At 35.0% G+C, this 19394-nt stretch overlaps 1 protein-coding gene across 1 annotated transcript; it reads right to left on the bottom strand.

The window, feature by feature from the left end:
- Positions 1-3321: 3321 nt before the first annotated feature.
- On the bottom strand, positions 3322-13806 carry LOC107831523 (ABC transporter G family member 35-like). The gene is given in 22 exon segments (NM_001326263.1): positions 3322-3594; positions 3684-3938; positions 4082-4253; positions 4360-4587; positions 4674-4807; positions 4913-4996; positions 5103-5393; positions 5465-5797; positions 5943-6118; positions 6199-6354; positions 6444-6597; positions 6727-6836; positions 7106-7266; positions 7483-8081; positions 8448-8749; positions 9727-9817; positions 10315-10368; positions 10528-10604; positions 10778-10937; positions 11068-11152; positions 11462-11671; positions 13397-13806. Coding segments are annotated over 22 exon segments (4497 nt in total). The 5' UTR covers positions 13789-13806.
- Between the last annotated feature and the right edge of the window lie 5588 nt (positions 13807-19394).

A 19394-nucleotide genomic window follows, 5' to 3' on the forward strand; every position in this document is an offset into this window, starting at 1 on the left:
CTTTATAGGATAATCTGGGAATTGTGCCCTTAATCGAATTATTTGGGCTAATAGCTTTGCAAACGCAGGTTGCAAGATGATAGTAGGTACACATGAGACCATCTTGAAGATGCATCTATTAGGACCATAAAATATCTAAACAACCCACTTGGTGGGTGAATAGGTCCACATATATCCCCATGTATACGTTCTAAAAAGGCAGGGGACTCAATGCCTACCTTCATTAGTGATGGTCTAGTGATCATTTTGCCTTGATAACAAGCATCACAAGAAAATTCATCATTTGTAAGAATCTTCAGGTTCTTTAATGGATGCCCACTCGAATTTTCAGTAATTCGTCTCATCATTATTGATCCAGGATAGCCCAAATGGCCATGCCAAAGCACAAAAGTATTTTAATCAGTAAACTTCTGGTTTACAATAGAGTGTGCTTCAACTGTACTAATCTTTGAATAGTATAAGCCAGAAGATAAAGTTGGTAATTTTTCTACAATGCATTTCTGGCCAGAAATATTCTTTGTAATACAAAGATATTCCATATTCATTTCATCTATTGTCTCAACATGATACCCATTTCGGCGGATATCTATAAAACTCAACAAGTTTCTTCGAGACTTGGAGGAGAACAATGCATTGTCGATAATAAGTTTTGTTCCCTTAGACAGAAATACAGTAGCTCTTCCGGAGCCTTCAATCAAACTTATATTACCAGAAATTGTTGAAACATTTTCTTTTTCCTTAATGCAAATAAGAAAAGTATTTCCGATCTTTGAATATGGCATGAGTTGTTCCACTATCAATTACACAAATATCTTCATGATTGGTCTTTGATCCAAACACAATTTGAGGATTATCCATATTCTTCAAAATGACATAAACAAAATAAATATGATAGTGAACATCATTTTCAAAGCATAACTTTTATTTATGTACAACAATTACATAGCCATACTATCTACTACAAACAACAAAAATTAAAATATTTACATTTCTACAGATTCACTACCGATCACATGACTTGTTTCTCCTTCTAGGAGTGCAAAATAATCAGCTACATCCAAATGCATGAAGTCTAAATTATCTTCAGAAATAAAATTTGTTTCAGCATTTTTCTCTGTCTTCTTCAGGGAGGCTTAATACATATCAACCAGGTGCTTTGGCGTACTACATGTACGTGACCAGTGCCCTTTTCCTCCACATCTATAGCATGCATTTTCTGGCTTTGCTGCTTGCACCGCTTCATGCTTTTGTTCCTTCCTTTTCCACTGCTGGTGGTGAGGAGGGTTCTTTAGTGCATTGTTATTACCACGATTAGAGTTTCCTCCCCGACCACGGCCATGACCACGACTGGGGCTACGTCCTCTTCCACGCTTAGCTTGGTGGAAGTTCATCTCATTCACTTCAGGGAATGGACAAGAACCAGTAGGTCGGCTTTCATGGTTTTTCATTAATAGCCCATTATGTTGCTCGGCTACAAGAAGATGTGAGATAAGTTCAGAATACTTTTTGAATCCCATCTCTCGATATTGCTGCTGCAGGAGCATATTCGAGGCATGAAAAGTGATGAAAGTTTTCTCCAACATATCATGATCAGTAATATTATCACCACATAGTTTCAATTGGAAAATAATTCTGAACATAGCAGAATTATACTCACGGATAGATTTAAAATTTTGTAGCCTTAGATGAGTCCAATCATAACGTGCCTGTGGAAGAACGACCATCTTCAGGTAGTCATATCTATCTTTCAAATTATTCCACAGTATGACTGGATCTTTAATAGTAAGATATTCCATTTTCAGGCCCTCATCAAGGTGATGGCGTAGGAATATCATTGCTTTAACACGGTCTTGGTTTGATGCCTGATTTTTATCTTTGATGGTGTCTGCCAGACCCATCGCATCAAGATGAATTTCGGCATCAAGCACCCAAGACATGTAGCTTTTGCCCGATATATCCAGGGCTACAAACTCAAGTTTAGAAAGATTTGACATTATTTAGAAAAAGAAAGTTCGTACCTCTGATACTTTCAAAGTATTTTCTCGAGATGGCAGAGGCTCGTGCTGATAACGTGTTATAAAATAAAGACAGTAAAGTAAAGACAAGTATAGAGAGAAACTGATATATTATTCAAACTTTAAACTTATGTACATAATGAACTGAAAACTTCTCTATTTATAGAAGAAATGAAGCAGCTGCGAGGCTTTTCAGGAAGCAGCTGTAAGGCTTTTCTTTAGCTGCTTGTAAGCTATCTGCATGAGCTGCTTGCAACCTGCCTGTTTAATAAGAAGCTGCTGCAAATTATTTCATTGAGCTGCTTGCAACCTGCCTGCATCAGCTGCTTGTAGATAAACTTCAACAGAGTACTAAATGGATAATTTTCTTCAGGAAGATTATCTATAGCGGAGTAATAAATGGACATCCACAATATAATTATTTTTATGACATTTACTTATTTATTTCTCACTATAGTAAAAATACTCTCCAGCTATTCCTTGTATCATTTCTCATTATTTTCTTTTTATAAATGTCGCAAATTGCTCATGTGCTTTTAACATTTTATATCAAGAATTCGCGTATGATCATTAAAGGTGATGTTTGGTGGCAGAAGGAGATCCATGATTTATGTTTATAGACCCTACAACTACTTCAAATTAATATAAAAATTACGCGATGCATCAAAAATTTATATTATATTTACCATTCGTAGCTATATTTGAATTTTATGGCAAATTGATGAAATAAGAGATTAATTGTTTTGAACTGGAAAAAAAGAAAGCAACAAGCTCTCGTAGCTCAGTTGGTTAGAGAGCCTGCTTAGTCAGTTGGGGTCTTGAGTTTGACTTTCAACAAAAATACTTTATTTGTATGTATTTCTATATTTCGCCTTAGTTATATTCATTGCGCGACCAAATACAGCTGATACATGTTGTAGCTGAATATAGAGACGCTCACCAATCGGAGGATGAAGAAGCCAAAGAATAATATGTATTACACTCCATGAAGTAGGAAAAGTAGAAATCTTATTGCATATAAGCATTGGTAATTTACAATTACATTTTTCCCTCGGCAACCCGATTATAAGTTACATTTTTTAGCTACTCTGAGGAGACTACGCTTGAGTTTCATAACAATGAAAAGTCCTCAGTTCTCCAAAATTCCTAATACAATGCATACTAAAGATCCTATTGGTGTATAACCTTTTTGATGTCTCAATTCTTATACTCTTATGAATAATACATAACAATTGCCACGAAATTTTCTGAAAGAATAGGTGGCTTAAGGCAATATTTACAAGCCTTTTTACCTATGCATATCTACCTATCTAGTTTGGAAGTTCAATGTCTTAATAGCGTAAGCGTACATAAAGGCGAAAAAGGCTGCAAAACCAACCAAAACCACAGCAACTGGCGCCATGAAGTCCGAATTGTATCCGAAATGATCTTTAATGTAGTCCTTAATCCTTGGGTTTGGAAACACTCCTGGGACTTGGATAGTATCCTCCACATCACCATACTGTGACACAATGCTACCATAAACAGTCCATGCCACTGGACAGATCCAGTAATACCATATCCACCACTTGGGAATTCTCTGAGATTTTAATGAGAAATATTAGTATCCCAGTCATGTTCACAATTATATTTATATGTTTCAATGCCTGTAAAGAAGATTTGACTTACTGGTCTGGGGATGAAGAAACCGGAGAAAAGATTGAAAAGTGCATAGAAAGCTGCAGCAAAGATCGCGGCTACTTGGTGGTTGGGTGTGATGGAAACGGTCATCATTCCATAGTACGTCCAGTATAGGAAGGAGAAGAAGGTTACAAAATAGAACCAGAAGAATTTAGCTGCCGTCCACTCAAAGGCCACCATAGCATACACTATAAGAGTATAGTATGTAGTTTGGACGAGTATGTATGGTATTTCTGCAAATACCTACAAGCCAAATGTATTATAGCAATTACTGAGACTGAGTAAGAAAATATATTCTTAATATATGATATGCATGCTTAGTATGTGTTAGTTTTGTCTTTTTCTTCCCTGGTGCTACAGTCACCATTTAGTTGGATGATGCTTACCTGTGCCATAGCATATGGTAAAGCTGAATACATCCCAGCAGCCCTTTCTCTATAAAAGACAGTTCTTTCGACAGCTACAATTGGCTGTACGGTTGAACAATTATTGATTCCAACAAACAGCACAGCTGCATACATTGCCCCGATGACTGTCATTAGATCACCACTACTTTGTCTGTAGCACAGAAAAAACAGAAGATGGAGTTAGTAATCGCCTTTGAGATTGTCTGGTTTAAACAATTCCGTAAACCCTCTGGGTTAACTTTAATTTAGAGATAGACCTTTTACTGCCAACATTCCAGAAAATTGTCCCAATCAATAGTGCTGCAGCCAGACTAAAGAAGAATCTGACAAGGTTATAGTCTGGACTTCTCCAGTAAGTCCACCATTGCTTCCATAAGCAGGATTTAAACTGACCCCATGCTGGCTGGGAAAATTGTGTGGTAAAATAGAGGTCCTTGGCTCCAGGAGGAGGTGCGCTCAACTCTTTGACAAGAGCCTTATTTCGTCTGCATGAAGCCACATACATCATTACTTTCTTTTTTTTGGTTCTGAATGAGCCAAAGACTATTGCAGTTCACTTATTTTGACTTACTGATGTAAAGCTGATGATCTGTAGTATTCAGCAAAATCCATTCCAAGTCGGGCTTCTGTGCCAATTGAACTCGCTTCTAGCATCCAGGTTGCTGGATTGTATTTCTCTTTGATTTTTTGAACTCCCGGAATTGCCTGCATTAAATGATTGAATTAGTACACTTTGCGTTGAAACTCATAAGCAAAAACTGAGGTGGTTCTTTAGTAATTTGAATGTATAATTCAGCAATAATTAAGTACCTCGAAATATTCAATAATTTTCTGAGAATGTCGACCCAATGGACCTGCGTAGATTACTTTTCCTCCTCTTTTCATAAGAAGAAGCTGAAGTGGAGAAGAAAGTACATATTAGAGAAAGGGGGCTTAAGGAGCTAAGATGCATTTTTTTCAGACTGGGTGGTATGGCAGTTGAGAAGATCTCGTGTTTTACCTCATCAAATGCTTCAAATATATCAATACTTGGTTGATGTATTGTGCAGACAACAGTTCTCCCGGTGTCTACTGTGTTTCTTACAGTTCTCATAACAATAGCTGCTGCTCTTGCATCAAGACCAGAAGTCGGTTCATCCATGAATATAATTGAAGGATTCGCGACAAGCTCTACTGCAATGGTCAATCTTTTTCTTTGTTCCGTTGACAAACCAGTAACTCCTGGAAGCCCTACAATTGCATCCTTGAGATTGTCTAGCTCAACCAGATCCATTACTTCATCCACAAAAATCTGAAAAGAAAAACTTTCAGTATTTATTCAACTATAAAACTATTACAACATAATGAGGTGTTGCTCCATACCATCTTATCTTCTTTGCTGACTTCTTTAGGGAGCCGGAGGAAAGCCGAAAATATCAGAGACTCATGGATGGTTACTTGAGGTGAGTGTATATCAGTTTGTTCACAATATCCTGAAACTCTGGCAAATGTTTCTTGATTTTTTGGAAATCCAGATATTCTTACATCACCTTCGATGTAGCCTCCGGTCTTACGTCCTGCTAGAACATCCATGAGTGTAGTCTTCCCTGCTCCACTGACTCCCATCAATGCTGTCAATACTCCTGGCCTAAATGCACCAGTTACTTCGCGAAGCAATTGAAGTTTATCCTCTGTCACTCCTTGGTCCTTCATCTCCTGACAAAATCATTAAGTAGATTCTAGTTCAGTTATAGAACACACCCCGATAAGCAGATTGAGGAGCTACACGGTTTAGCTGATTACAATTCAATAATTTATCGCACTAATTATTGAGAAATGAGTGAAAGGATATGGCTCTTACAGGTGGCATGTCAACAAAATAGCTCACATCCTCGAAGGACATTGCCAGAGGGGTAAATGGCAGAATCATTCCTTTCTTTGCTGCGACACCATTTGCAGCCTCAAGATTTGCATCCTCATTTCTGTAGAGGCCACTAGAACTGGTACGACTGCTCATTCGTCGGATTTCCATTTCTCCTGCAAAGAGAATTATATTACTGTAAGCATTACTTATATTCCCCAAGCAGATTCTGTTATTGATGGGCTAAAGATCATACTTGTCTTGTTCCCATCTGCTGCAGATAAGGATCGAGGGAGATCATCTCTCTTCGACTGGCTGATTCGAAGTCTAGGGGTTCCCGTGCTTTCTTCTTGCTCAGCTTCCATATCGCTGGCCTGCTCTTTGGATAGTGTAGCTTGTGGCTTGTTTAAAGCTGATAGTGTGACAAAAGATTTAATAGGTTTAGATAATGGACCGAATAGCATATCCTGTTGTACATTTTGAGGAGGAGTGAGTACTTACGGCTGAGATACATAAGGACTAAGGTGAAAAGAACGTTGAAGAGAATTGTGAACCCCAGAAGAGCAGCAGCACCAATCCAGAACCATCGTCTTTCAGTAAAGACGCCAAAATTTTTCATCACTTGCAGACCCAATCTAGTAGTGCCATCTGGAGCCTGTAAATGGATTGCATATGGTTATGAACTTCTAAAAATCACATTGTGCCTTTTGGAGTTGCATCATGTTTCACTTGATAATATGGTCAAAAGAGTTAAAAGCCAAGGAGAACGTAGAGGTGAACTTACAAATTTGTTCATCCACCTTGGAGCAAACATTTCGTTTACAGTGAAGGCATTGAACCCATAGGAAAGAGGTGAAATCCAATAGCCCCATCGCCACCAGTCTGGAATTGAGCCTGTTACAAGTAAAGCAGCACTTTCTCAGTGATTGAAACTTGTGAATAATTCCCCAGAAAGAGGACACCGAGATAAGATTGGAGTTCCTGAATGTTATTACTGAGACAGATGGTGTCAGCGTATCCGACGTACATATTCTATTACCTCCTTTCATTTTATCTTTTATTTTTAATTTGTAAAATTTATTGCCTTCAAGAATCAATGCATTGCTATTGCTATATTCTATTGAATGGTATTATCTTCTACATGTTAATGTTCTTGAACTAACCTCTAGGCAGGATGAAACCACCCAATAGGAACACAAGAAGGAGCATGAGTGCTCCACCAGTATTTGCAATAATCATAGTCCTACAAACTCCTGCAGTGAGCCTAAATAATCCAGCAGCCATTTGTTGGATCAGAAAAGTCAGCAGTGATTGCTTGAAGAACCTGAGAAAGAGAGAATAGCAGTAATGTTAATTTGTATACTCAGCCAAGGTACACACATATCTCGATAAAACCACCAGCGACATATTATTTTAGAGTGCTGCATGCTCAGGCTAATCGTTTATATTATTGATGCAATAACTTTATCAGCTGTATTTGACATCTATTTAGAGATTCATATATACAATGAGAAAATGTGTGAAGTGATTGTTGAGTTACCTGCTAGCTTCAGGGGCATAACCAATGGTATAGTATGTCATGACCATCCACACAATAGTCTCGAACACAGAAATTGGTACCTTTAGGAGCACAGTTGGTAAAGTGAAAGCCCAAGGTGGATGGAAGAGAAGGTCCCTATGCTTGTAGAAAACGGGAAGCCTCTGTATGATCATTGAGAGTTCAGAGAAACCGTTAAACATATTGATGACCATTCCAAATAGGAGTGCACCAACATAGGTAGCGCCATCATCTACAGTATTAGTGTGCATTTTGGTCCTCAAGAACACAGTTGATCCAATGAGTGCAACGATGATGATTTGAACGGTCTTGAAAACGTAAACAAAAGAGTTTCTCTTGATCAAAAGCCATTCCTTGTCGAAGTTTGTCTTTAGAAGCTCTAGTGTAGGGACTGTGTACTTCTTGAATATTAGAGCTGCTGGGTGACTTCTTGTTTTGTCATAGGGAACAGAGAGCTCATTTTCTATACGTAAGCCGACGTGGAAGCGCTTGAATCTCTTTGCAAATTCAGTTACTGAAATGTACTGGTATGGTCTATGTCTATTTGCCCAGTACTGCTCTTGGTCCTTTCTTGATGTAACCTATTCAACACGTTACATGTTAGATTATGCTGGAATTACAAAATGGGATTTAACTCATATGCATTACAGTGTAAAAAGTATATACACAATCAGTGTAATGTAATTTGTGATAGCAGGTTGTCTGCTTTGTTTTCAGGTTACTAATCCACTTATTATGAGCTACGTTGCTTGCAGCCTCACCCGTGTCGTATACTCCAAAAAGCATAACTTTTGGAGGATCTGACGACATATTTGGCGGTATTTTTAAAGGTTCCGAGCAACATAGATTATGACCGGTTAGTTACTTATGTTATCTTTTAGGTGAGCTGACAATTCGTTATTTAAAATGCAGGGCCATTAGCCTTTTGAGGTTCATTTGATGATTACCTCTTGCAAGAAATCAGCAGTACCCTTTCTTTCCGGACATTTAAAACCACAAGTTTCAAAGAACTCGAGGACATGTTCACGTGGGCCCTGGTAAACAATCTGGCCTTCAGATAAAAGAATGATATCGTCAAAGAGATCAAATGTTTCAGGAGCAGGCTGAAGGAGAGACATCAAAACAGTGGCCTCAGTGAGATGTACAATCTGCTGTAAGCATTTCACTATCTGAAATGTGGTAGAGCTGTCCAGTCCAGTAGATATCTCGTCCATGAATAGTGTTTTTGTTGGGCCAACGATCATCTCACCTGCACCAAGCCCAACATTAGTAGCCCATTACTATAGCCGAAGGTCATCCTATTACTTTCGCTTTTTATGGGGAAAATCAGTTTACGTAGATATAATCATATAAATTGTTGATTAATGTGTATATATGATATTAAAGAGAATATTATTTCATGTCATTTTGATTAGATGTCTACCATTATTTTTTTTTATCTGTAATAAAATAAAGTTTTATTTATTTAAGTAGCAGTTACTATTAAAACTTTCGATACTAACAAATACTTTCTAGTTGTACCAAATTGCTACGAGTTTCCTTTTTTGTAATATCATGTTAAGGTTCTTTTGATTTCTTTTTCTTAGTTATATCGGTAGTTTAGGGAAAAAACTAAGTTTTTACTACTAGTTTCTATTATTATACGTTTCTTTAAAAAGTAAAGCTAAGCAGTTACTGGGAGTAATATGTTAGCAGGTCCGTTACAAGTAAATTATAATGGACCAAAGTTCCACTTTAACATTTTCCAATTTTCCTATACGCACGTTTTATTATCATTTTGAGGTGTCGCGTAGGAAAGTAATACTTATGCTTTTGAATGAGACAAAGTCTTAATTAAGACACTACTTATTTCAGAATATAGTCAAATTAATTAAGTTAGGTGAAGCAGCTATTTTGGTGGTCATCCAACAACAAAGCGCGTTAAAGTCGCGCAGACTTATGTGGGAGACTGTGAGGTGTGGTTTGGTATGGCAAACAATTTCTGGTTATAATCATGGGAGGACCTGTATTTAAACAAATTATATATATTAATACTGCATAATTTAATCTGTTATAATATTTCCAAGTTATTAGATCGTATTTGTTATAATCTGATACTCGTTAATCTTATTGAAGGCAATTTATCTTGATAGTCTAAAAATATTATAAACTGTTAGTGCGTATTATTTAAACTCCTTTTACAAACTATAGTGGAAATGGTAAGGGGAAGGGAATTTAGAATTTAACCTGTAGTGACACGCTTCTTCTGGCCACCAGAAATGCCTCGTATCATTTCATCCCCAACAATGGTGTCCCGACACACATCAAGTCCCAAAATCTGCACATTTTTTTTTTTTTTTAGTTCACCACAATTCCAACTGCAATATTGGTATATTTAGTTCAACAACCAACGTTGTGTTTGTTTACCTAATACCGCTTTTTTTCCAAATAAAAAAAAAATTCAAGCTGTTTTTTTTCTTGTGCAGAAATAATAAGTTCTAACCAATAATAAAAAAAAATTCCTTTTCTAAATAGAAGTCAAATCTCAAAGACGTCAAAGGGCTGTGCTCAGTAGACTAAACATCTGAACATTAGAGAGTTGGTGAGTGGAGACTTTTGACCCGAAAACAGAAAGCAACGAAATTTCAAGTAAAAGGTAGGAGGAAAAGAGGAAACAGGAAAGTGGTTAGTTGAGACACATCAAAACCTAATATTTTCAAAAGTCGAATACAAGTTGTAATTAGATGCCAAATTCCCTCTTTTTTTATTGCTTAATGAAACATAAAGTTAAAAAAAAAAAAATGAGAGAAATGGTAGGGCCTTAGTCTCACTTACCCTGAGCGTGTAATCAGTAATAAGGCTGCTTTCAACTCCCTCCATAGCTGTTGCCTAAATTACAACATTGAAAGAAACATCACAACGTTAGTATATATATTGTTGTGACATCACGTAAGGGATTAAAGAAAATACTATAGTAAATATAAAAAAAACAGTTTAATTTCTTAGATCATGAAAATGTGTCATATTTACAAAATCGCTTTTGGTTACCTTCATGAAAAGATCGATTTCAGCCTCCGGGAAGATTCCAGCATCCCTTTCTCTCCTTGCAAGCTCCGTCAGCAGTTCTAATAATTTATATTTGTATTTTTTGTAAGTAAAAAACAAATAAATATACCAACAGGAAATATAGGTAACTTGTAGTACTTTTATTTTTATTTTAATTTTGTATAATATTGGTTGAAATGAGCTTAAATGGAGCGATATCGTGAGTAATGTGCTTGGGTTTGAGAAGTAATACCATATCGAGAGCCGACCCCTTGGCATCTAGCAGAGAAATCAAGGGTTTCTTTAACAGTCATTTCAGCAACGTGAACATCATTTTGACTAATGTATGCCGATGTTTTCTGTGGTACAAATTCCTTTAACCCGTGCCCATTGTAAGTGATTTCTCCTCTAACCTGTTTCATAATTTAATTTCATATAATTAACATGCTTGTTTAATGTTCACATTTTACAATAAAATAATAGTCTGAAATGGGAAGGCAGCAAATAATTAATTAATTATAAGCATGATTAGAAGTAACTGACCTTTAAGGTAGGGTCTAATTTTCCAGCCAAAGCCAACAGAAGGGTCGTTTTCCCAGAAGATGGTGGACCTAATAAAAGGGTCATCCTGTGGAGATTGTGTTTACACATATTTACAAAAAAAGTCAGCATTGGATGTACGTACCCTTTGACAAATTGGATGCTTCTCATTTCATAAAGTAAATTAAATACTCTATCTTGTTTGGCTTTTCAAGAAAAAAAGAAAAAGAAATTGGCATTGGAACTTCAAATAATTGAGTTATATGACAAGAAAAAGTAGTAATTTATTACTGCTACTATGTAATACTATAATCAGTAGCATGCAGCTAAGTACGATTAAAAGAATATGACGTTAATAGTACGTAAACTAACGAAAACATTAATCAGAATTAATTACCTAGAGGGCTTGATTATTCCAGAAGCATCTTTAAGGATGGTAAGTTTTGTTTTCTCCGCCAAATTAATTCCAACGCAACTCAAAGCTGATTCAGCTATATTTCTAGCAGCATTAGGCAGCGTAGGAAGAGCTCTGTCGCCGATATAGCAATCTGCTTCTATAGTTAAATGCTCGTACCGAACTTCTACCGTAGGAAGTGTAATCCCAACCCTGCAACCACACAATCATATATGCAATTAACTTTAACTAAATCTAGAAGCTTACCGATATTAATACGAGTTTAACGCATAGACAGTGTAAAAGAATTTTTCATACTATCAATAATCTAAACAATATTAATATTTAATTGCCCAAAAATGAACTTAGTGATACAAAAAATAAGGCAAATTACATGCTACAAGTTAAACATACAAATTTAGTGTAATACAAATTTTAATTGTATATAAGTTAGTGCATTTTTTTTAATATTATATACGAGGACCCGTTGAATCAGTGGAACGAAGATCCTTTTTTCTTAACGTACGCTTTGTCAGCATACACGTAAGGGTGGAGATAACGTATTCGGCAATCGGCATTAATAGGCATTCTTAGCTGCATTGACTTTTGCTATGGTTTTAGGTAAATGGTTCGTAATCGTACATGCCTTCTTTGATTCCTAAAACAAAAGCTGCACGACTTTGATCACCGTTTCTAATTAACTTTTCGTCTTTTCCTTTGTTTTAACATAAAAGATAAGTCGATCGAGCGGCAAGTGTGATCTGCATTAAGTTTGCAAAACAACCACAAACAAAAAACCAACTATGTCTCAATCCTCACCAGCAAATCCAATTCGACTATATAAATTATTAATATTCATGTCGTTTCATTTAAAATTTATCATAGTCCAATATTATTTAACTTATAAGCAAAAACAAAAAAAAATGTATGTTTATTTGTGGATACAGCGGTTCAATAGTATTGGTTATTTGGGGATAGATCGGTTCAACAATACTGGTTTTGGGTTTGTTAGGTTTTTAAAGCATATTCCCTTTACTTGACTTAGAAAAATAAAGGAAAGGGTTTGGTTAGCGCAAGTTGCATATATTATGATGCAATGCATACGGAAGAACCGATCCATAAAATGTGTGACATGATTTGTAGTCGTTGGAGATTTGACTCATTCTTATAATTAAACCGAAGACACTTCAGATAACTTCACCAACCCATCCCACCCACAAAAGAAATAAAATGATATTTTTCATCAAAATGAAAATTAAAACATCCCTCTCTTGCCTACAGTTCTACCGTCACAATCATAATCGCTTCATTAGTAGCATAGTTGTACAGACTATGCTTCCCAGCGGGAATATATTGGGTTTGTTGTTGTAGTAGCACAGCTGTAACGAAGTTATGTAAATCAAAAGCATGGGCGAAGCCACCTTTCGCTGAAGGTGGTCTAAATATTATGAAATATTATACTGTATAAATAAATAAAATATTAATTTTAGAGGTATAAAATATATATTGAACACCATTTGTTAAGATTTTTTTTTTTTTAATTCTTTCAAGTGTAGACACTCTTGGAAAAAATTCTGTTTCCCCACTCAACAAGTTCGAATTTCATATGTATCAATTTTTTTTCTAAAATTTACTTGTTAGAATTTCTTACTCTTTTAATAATGCAAAATTTCTTCTCCTTCATTCTAATGAACTTACATAGATAAATAGTTAGTATTTACTATTAATATCTTATGCTGTAATGAGTAGAGATTATCGGTGTTGATTACTCCCCAAGATAAAAGGAAGATATAGAAGTAAATTTATTTATGTACAGGTAGGAGCAAATCTACCCTGCAAAGCAACGTCTCGCTTATTTCCATTGCAGGAATTACTATCAAAGGGGCGGCAGAGCAAAATTTCATGTAAAGTAGAGAAAAAGTAATACTGGAAACTTACTTGTCAATTCGATTTCTGAACTTTCTCAGAAACTTTTCATTATCTTCCTCAGCAACCCTGAAAAATCGATCAATGAACTCTTGTCGCTCATTCAATCCCAGATTCCGAACATCAACTTCCTTATGAACAACTTTTTTATTGCCCTGATTATTCTCACTTTCCATGACCGATTTAAGGACCGTTTTTCTCAAACGATCGTAAGTAGGCAATTTCTCTAACGCAGCCCACGTAAGAGCTTCTTCATCTTCTTCGCCACGAGTGCTTCTTCTGCTCGGCATTGGATTGAACACGTCTTCTACATTCCAATTTGCTCTGCTTCTGCTTCGACTCATCGTTCTGCTCATACTACTCCTACTACTCCCCAGCCTTCTCGGTCCCCCATTTCCCTCCATTTTCACAAAAATCTCTTAATTCTCCTTTTTGCCGCTTTAGAAATACAATTTAAAGCTCAATTGGAGAAATTAACAAGACAAATTGTTAATTGAACAAAGAATGCAGAAAAACAGAGAAGAGAAAGATGTTTTATGCGACTCATATAAATGGAGAATTGAAGAGGGGTTTTCTCACGGGCTTGGTCGCTGAAATCTTAATAAATTTTTGTTTTGTGAATTTGTGTTTGATTTTTTCCTACGAATTCTAATTGAAAAGGTCTCACGCTCTTCTAGTTGTGAAGAGGGAGGTTATGAGTCCATTATCTAAGAAACGTTCGTCGCTATTTATATATCAAAACTCAAAAGGCGTAGTTAGTAGTAGTGCGATAGATACTTTGGTATATATTTTTCTCTGACATTTTGTCTCGCCATGTGTTATTTTATTGGTTATTATCTACTTGCTGGTTTTGAAATTATAATTAGATTACACGTTGATAAAATTATTTAATAATATTAATTATTAAAAATTTTGGTTAAATTATTCTTGTCTCTTCCTTAAATAAGTAATTAATGATTATATGCCTTTTTAAGTAGTAAGGGTGGGTTTAGAGAAAGAAAATGTTAATGTTTTTTTCCTAAATCAAGGATAAGTATTTTAGACCAAATTTGTTTGACTAAAATGACAAATGAAAAAGACTTAAGGAAGTAAATTTTGATAAAAACTAACTCGCATAAGGTGTTTACAGTTTACACCATACCCGGCTAATTTATCATAGTTATGTGATTACTTAAGGCTTGTTTGGTACAAAGAATAAGAGATAATTAATCCCGGAATTAAATTTGAGATGAGTTTATCTCATGTTTGGTTGAGATAAAATTATGGTAAAACAAATCCCAGGATTAGTTATCCGAAGATTGTAGTATTTTTTTTATCTCTATGGGAGGATGAGATAACTGATTCCGGAATAATTAATCATGGGATAACTTGTTTCCCAACCAAACGGCCCCTTAAGGTAAAAATATATATTAATTAACTATGATTTAGTGAATAACATATTTATAAAGATAAATGTCTGATACAAGTAAGTATTTACCTATATATATATATATATATATATAGATTAATCTAAGGCAATTATATTAAAAGCATTTGTCCAATATCTTTTTATGGTTTGACAGGTTTGAATTCAAACATGAAGGCTTAGTCCACTTGCAAAACAATACTATAATGCTTCGCTGGATTGGGTTGGTGAGGGTGGCTATATACAAGTTTACAAATTACAACTCAACTGGTCAACGTAATTCTACACTGCTTCCTGGAAATTATGTAATAGTATACGATTATCACGCTTCGACCAACATTGAATTATAGTATTATTTTTGTTTTTTACGTGCATGTTTGTAGATTAGCTGCATGCTTGTATTAGTTATTTCAAGTATACGTAAGATAAATGGATACAACTTGCTCTAGAAATGCTTTTAGAATTGAAAGGACAAGATCGAATACGCTTGCAACGTTCTTCCTATTCGAAATATTAAATTAAGTTGATTAAAAATATCCCTCTGTAGAGAAAAGAAATACGTAAAATAACAACTTGTACTTAGGAAGGTTAATTTTAACCACGGTAATACACAATATTTTCTTTAAAAAAAGTTTGGATTTAAGTTATATACAATGATATTATAATTATTTTTTAAATACTATTAGTGAAAGTTAGTTGCTATCTTTATCAGATTATCAATTAATATTTATCAAGAGATTTACATATAATTACCTAATATGAACTAATTGTGTTATATTTATACCGTCATATCTGCAGTGAGATCTAAAAAAATACTTACATGCTCAAATCACTTAATAGGTAAATCTCTTGATAAGCACTAACTAACATACTATTTGTATACGGGTAAAAACGGGCCAGTTAGCACCCCGATTTTTCGGTGGGGCAAACAAAGCAAGAACATAACTACATGAAATCGGAATCGAAGCTAGGAACTGTGAATACCTAATTTTTGTACTATTTTAACATCTCCTAAAGTCATTAGTGTTTTGTTGCTTTAATTATATTTCCCAAATTTTGTGTCTTTGATTGCATATTTCCTATCATAAAAATACCAAAAAATAGTTCTTTCTTTATTTGTGCATTTTAGGAATTCACTAACTATTCAATTAGTGAATTAATCTAGTTAATTGATCATTTGAATAAGTTACTTAATTAATTTATTTATTTGTGTAAATTTAGTTTAATAAGTAGGATTAAGAAAGAAATTGGGCCAAATTTGAAAGAGAAAGTGGCCAAAAGTGCAAGATAAGGGGCTGCCTTTGAAAGGGTCCGGAACGACGTAGTTTTGCCTCAAAACTACGTCGTTTCTTTAAGTGACCCAAGATCAAATCTCACTCATTGATCTAACGATCCATATTTGATCTCTCAAGAGGTATTTAAAGCCTCAAAAATCTGAAAAATTCCCTCATTTCACCCATAACTCTTTCTCTCTTCTCTCTCTTCTCTCTCTTCTCTCCACCGCCGCCGCCGCCGTCGAAAATCACCCACCGGCGGCGGACCACCTCCAAATTAACACCATATAATCTCCACCACCTCCTCTTCCCATATCTCCAAACCAATTCCTTCAAAAAACCCTCAAACTCCTTGAATTTTAGATCTAAGAAACTTTAGTCGCAACTTTTTGGTCCAAATTCTTGAAGCTCCGGCCAACACCACCCTACAACACATACATGAATGGATAGAGCTCCACGAGACCTATCTTTTCCTACCCATTTCACCCCCAAAATCCCTGTCGTCGCTGGCCCGATCCTCGCCGCCGCCACGGCTCCACCGCCTCACCACCGTCAAAATGCCCCGAACCCCCATTTTAGTTATTTTTCGACTCAAAGACACTCGTTTCTTTTGGCGAGATGCTGAAACGCATTTTGTTCTACCATCTACCCGAAAGAAACATGCGTTTCAGAGTCGGGTAGTCGCCTTTTAGCATCTCCGGCGTCTTCTCGTGGCTCGAACGACTTCAAGCATACTTGTTAGGTATAATCGTCATCTCTTTAATTAATTTCTGATTTTTTATTTATTTAGTAGATTAGTTTCTGATTTTTTTTTTTTTTAATTTTTTTTTCTGTTTTGGTTATTTCTTGTTAATTAGAGTTTCAAGTTAGGTTTATTTAATTAGCTATCTCTATTTAGTTTAGTGGTTTGTTAGATTTGTTATTGATTTAAACATGATCTTTAGTGTATTAGTTAAATCGTTCACTTAGTTAGTCGATTATTTAGTTGTTGTTAGTCGTTGTTCGATTATTAACGATGCTCGTTCTGTTTTGAGCATTAGTTTGTGAATTTAGTTGTTTGTTTAGTAATTAGTTTGCACAAATCCAATTCATTCCCATCAAGTTGGTTTTAATACTTAGTTCAATTACGTTTTTAGTCTCGTCTATGCTTTGTCAGTTCATAGTTGTCCAAATTTGATTTGTGTTGAGTAAGTAGTTTGTTGTTGATGGTTAAAATCTGAAGTTTAGTTTATTTTATTACAAAATAGGGTAATAGTAGCTTACTTTTACTAGTAGGGTGGCTGAAAGGATATTTTTTCTCCTTGCTTCTGACACAACAGATTTTCAGGTTGTCCTTTCACCTTTGGGACAGACCTTGAACAGTGTTTAGCACACAAAGTCAGTCTTTTGGACAGATTTTTGGTGAACCAAAATCTGTCAAAAAATTTAACTTTATTTGCCTATTGAAAGGGCTGCTTTTCTCCTATAAAAGAGACTGTCTTATACTTAGAATGCATAGATCCTTACTCACTGAAAAGGGGGACTCTAGCTTATACTGAGACACATCTTGGAGAGTTTCTTAAAGACATATATCTTTTGAGAAAAATCAGCAGCTTAATACATATAACAAGCTGAAATTTCAGAGTTTTGTGAGGATTATTTGAGTGCAAAAACCTCAAAAAAAAAATAGAAAGATCCCTTAGGCAATTTGTGAAGTTGATAGCTACCAATTTCAAGCATCTTTGTTGAGTTTTCTGGGTTGTCTTAACACTTGAGTTGCTGCTGTTTCTACTGTATTTGCTGCTGAGTTTTTTTTGTTGCTTTACTGCTGTATTTTATTATTCCACAAACCAGGTAACTTTCAAATTCTTATATTGCAGATTCTTGATGATAATAAGAAGGATTTGATCCCGGTTTGGTTGATGGAACATATTAGATTTGATTTTGTTTCAAGATGAATGTTATATTAGTGTTATTATCATGTAAATCTGTTAAAAATTAGTTAAATTATCATTTTCTTATTTATATATGTGATTGAAATTGCATTATGTTAAGATTACTTAATTTAAGAAAAAGATAAAAACCCCACTTTTAACCATGTTTGTTTAGTTTGGGCTCTTTTCCGTGAGTTACTTTCATGGTTCATGTATAATTATCTAAGAAAGACTTCTAGCTTCAAATATTTTGATGCTTTGAATTATAGTCAACATAATGTTATACTTAATATAGTTCTTCTCTTTAGCATTGAAGTATTACCGTTTTCTTGTAGTTTTTATATTTAGTCGCGGTTTTTTTTTTATGTTGTTAATGAGTGTAGTTTGATTAGTGTCATGATTGGTGTAGATGAGTAGAAATATTATGTTAGTCCTTAAGAAATAGTTGGTTAAGAAGATAAAAGATAATAATTAGCATGTAAGTTTATTTTATGATTTTTTTTTTTTTAGTTTGGATATCAATGTAAGAAGCAATTTGGGCTTAGAAGAATACTTGTTATTTTGTGTTGTCTTTGTCATCGAGGCTCTTAAGCAACATGGTCCAAATAAGCTAAAATTTGTAGGCCCAATGACAATAGAAAGCAAGATGTGCATTTTCTTTAAAACCAATAAATTGTCTTTTGTTAAATAAAATAAGTGGCTCAATACCATGAAAGCTTAACATAAGCCTACCCGGGTTTAATGTCTTGCATTAGTGAAAATTATTTTTAATAATAATATTTTTTTTTCCAGTCGAACAAGTAATAAATAAAAAAGAAGCGCTTTTTAATTAATTTAAGCGATAGACAATTTTAGGCACGTTTGAGATGTAGACCATGTGTTCATACACGGTCCTTGGTCGATTTTGTTTTTAATAAAGTAGTCATATGTGCATTCCCGCTCCTTGACTTTTCAATATTAATTGTATTTAAACCATGTGTACCGATACGTTCTTTGTTTTAATACATATAATCAAATAAAGACTTTGTGTGCTTGCACGCTCCTAGGCCAAAATTATTAATTATTAAGCAGCACTAGACAATAGTAACTTAAGGCAAATAATACACATTTTATCCAAAAATAATTCAAGCCAAATTTTAGTCAATAAAAGCGACCGTGCTAGAACCACGGGATTCGGGGAATGCCTTACGCCTTCTCCCCGGTTAATAGAATTCCTTATCCGAATTTTATTTTCGCAGACCAATAATAATAGAGTCAAATCTTCCTTTGATTAGGGATTCAAATAAAAGGTGACTTGGAACACCAACAAAATCAATTCCAAGTGGCGACTCTGTAAATAAAATAATCCCTACTCAATTTTATCACTTTAATTGAAAAAACCCTTTAATTCACACAATATTACTTTGCGGGTAGAAAAA

The sequence above is a fragment of the Nicotiana tabacum genome, chromosome 4 (genome assembly GCF_000715075.1).
Source record: "Nicotiana tabacum cultivar K326 chromosome 4, ASM71507v2, whole genome shotgun sequence".
Taxonomy (NCBI): Eukaryota; Viridiplantae; Streptophyta; class Magnoliopsida; order Solanales; family Solanaceae; genus Nicotiana; species Nicotiana tabacum.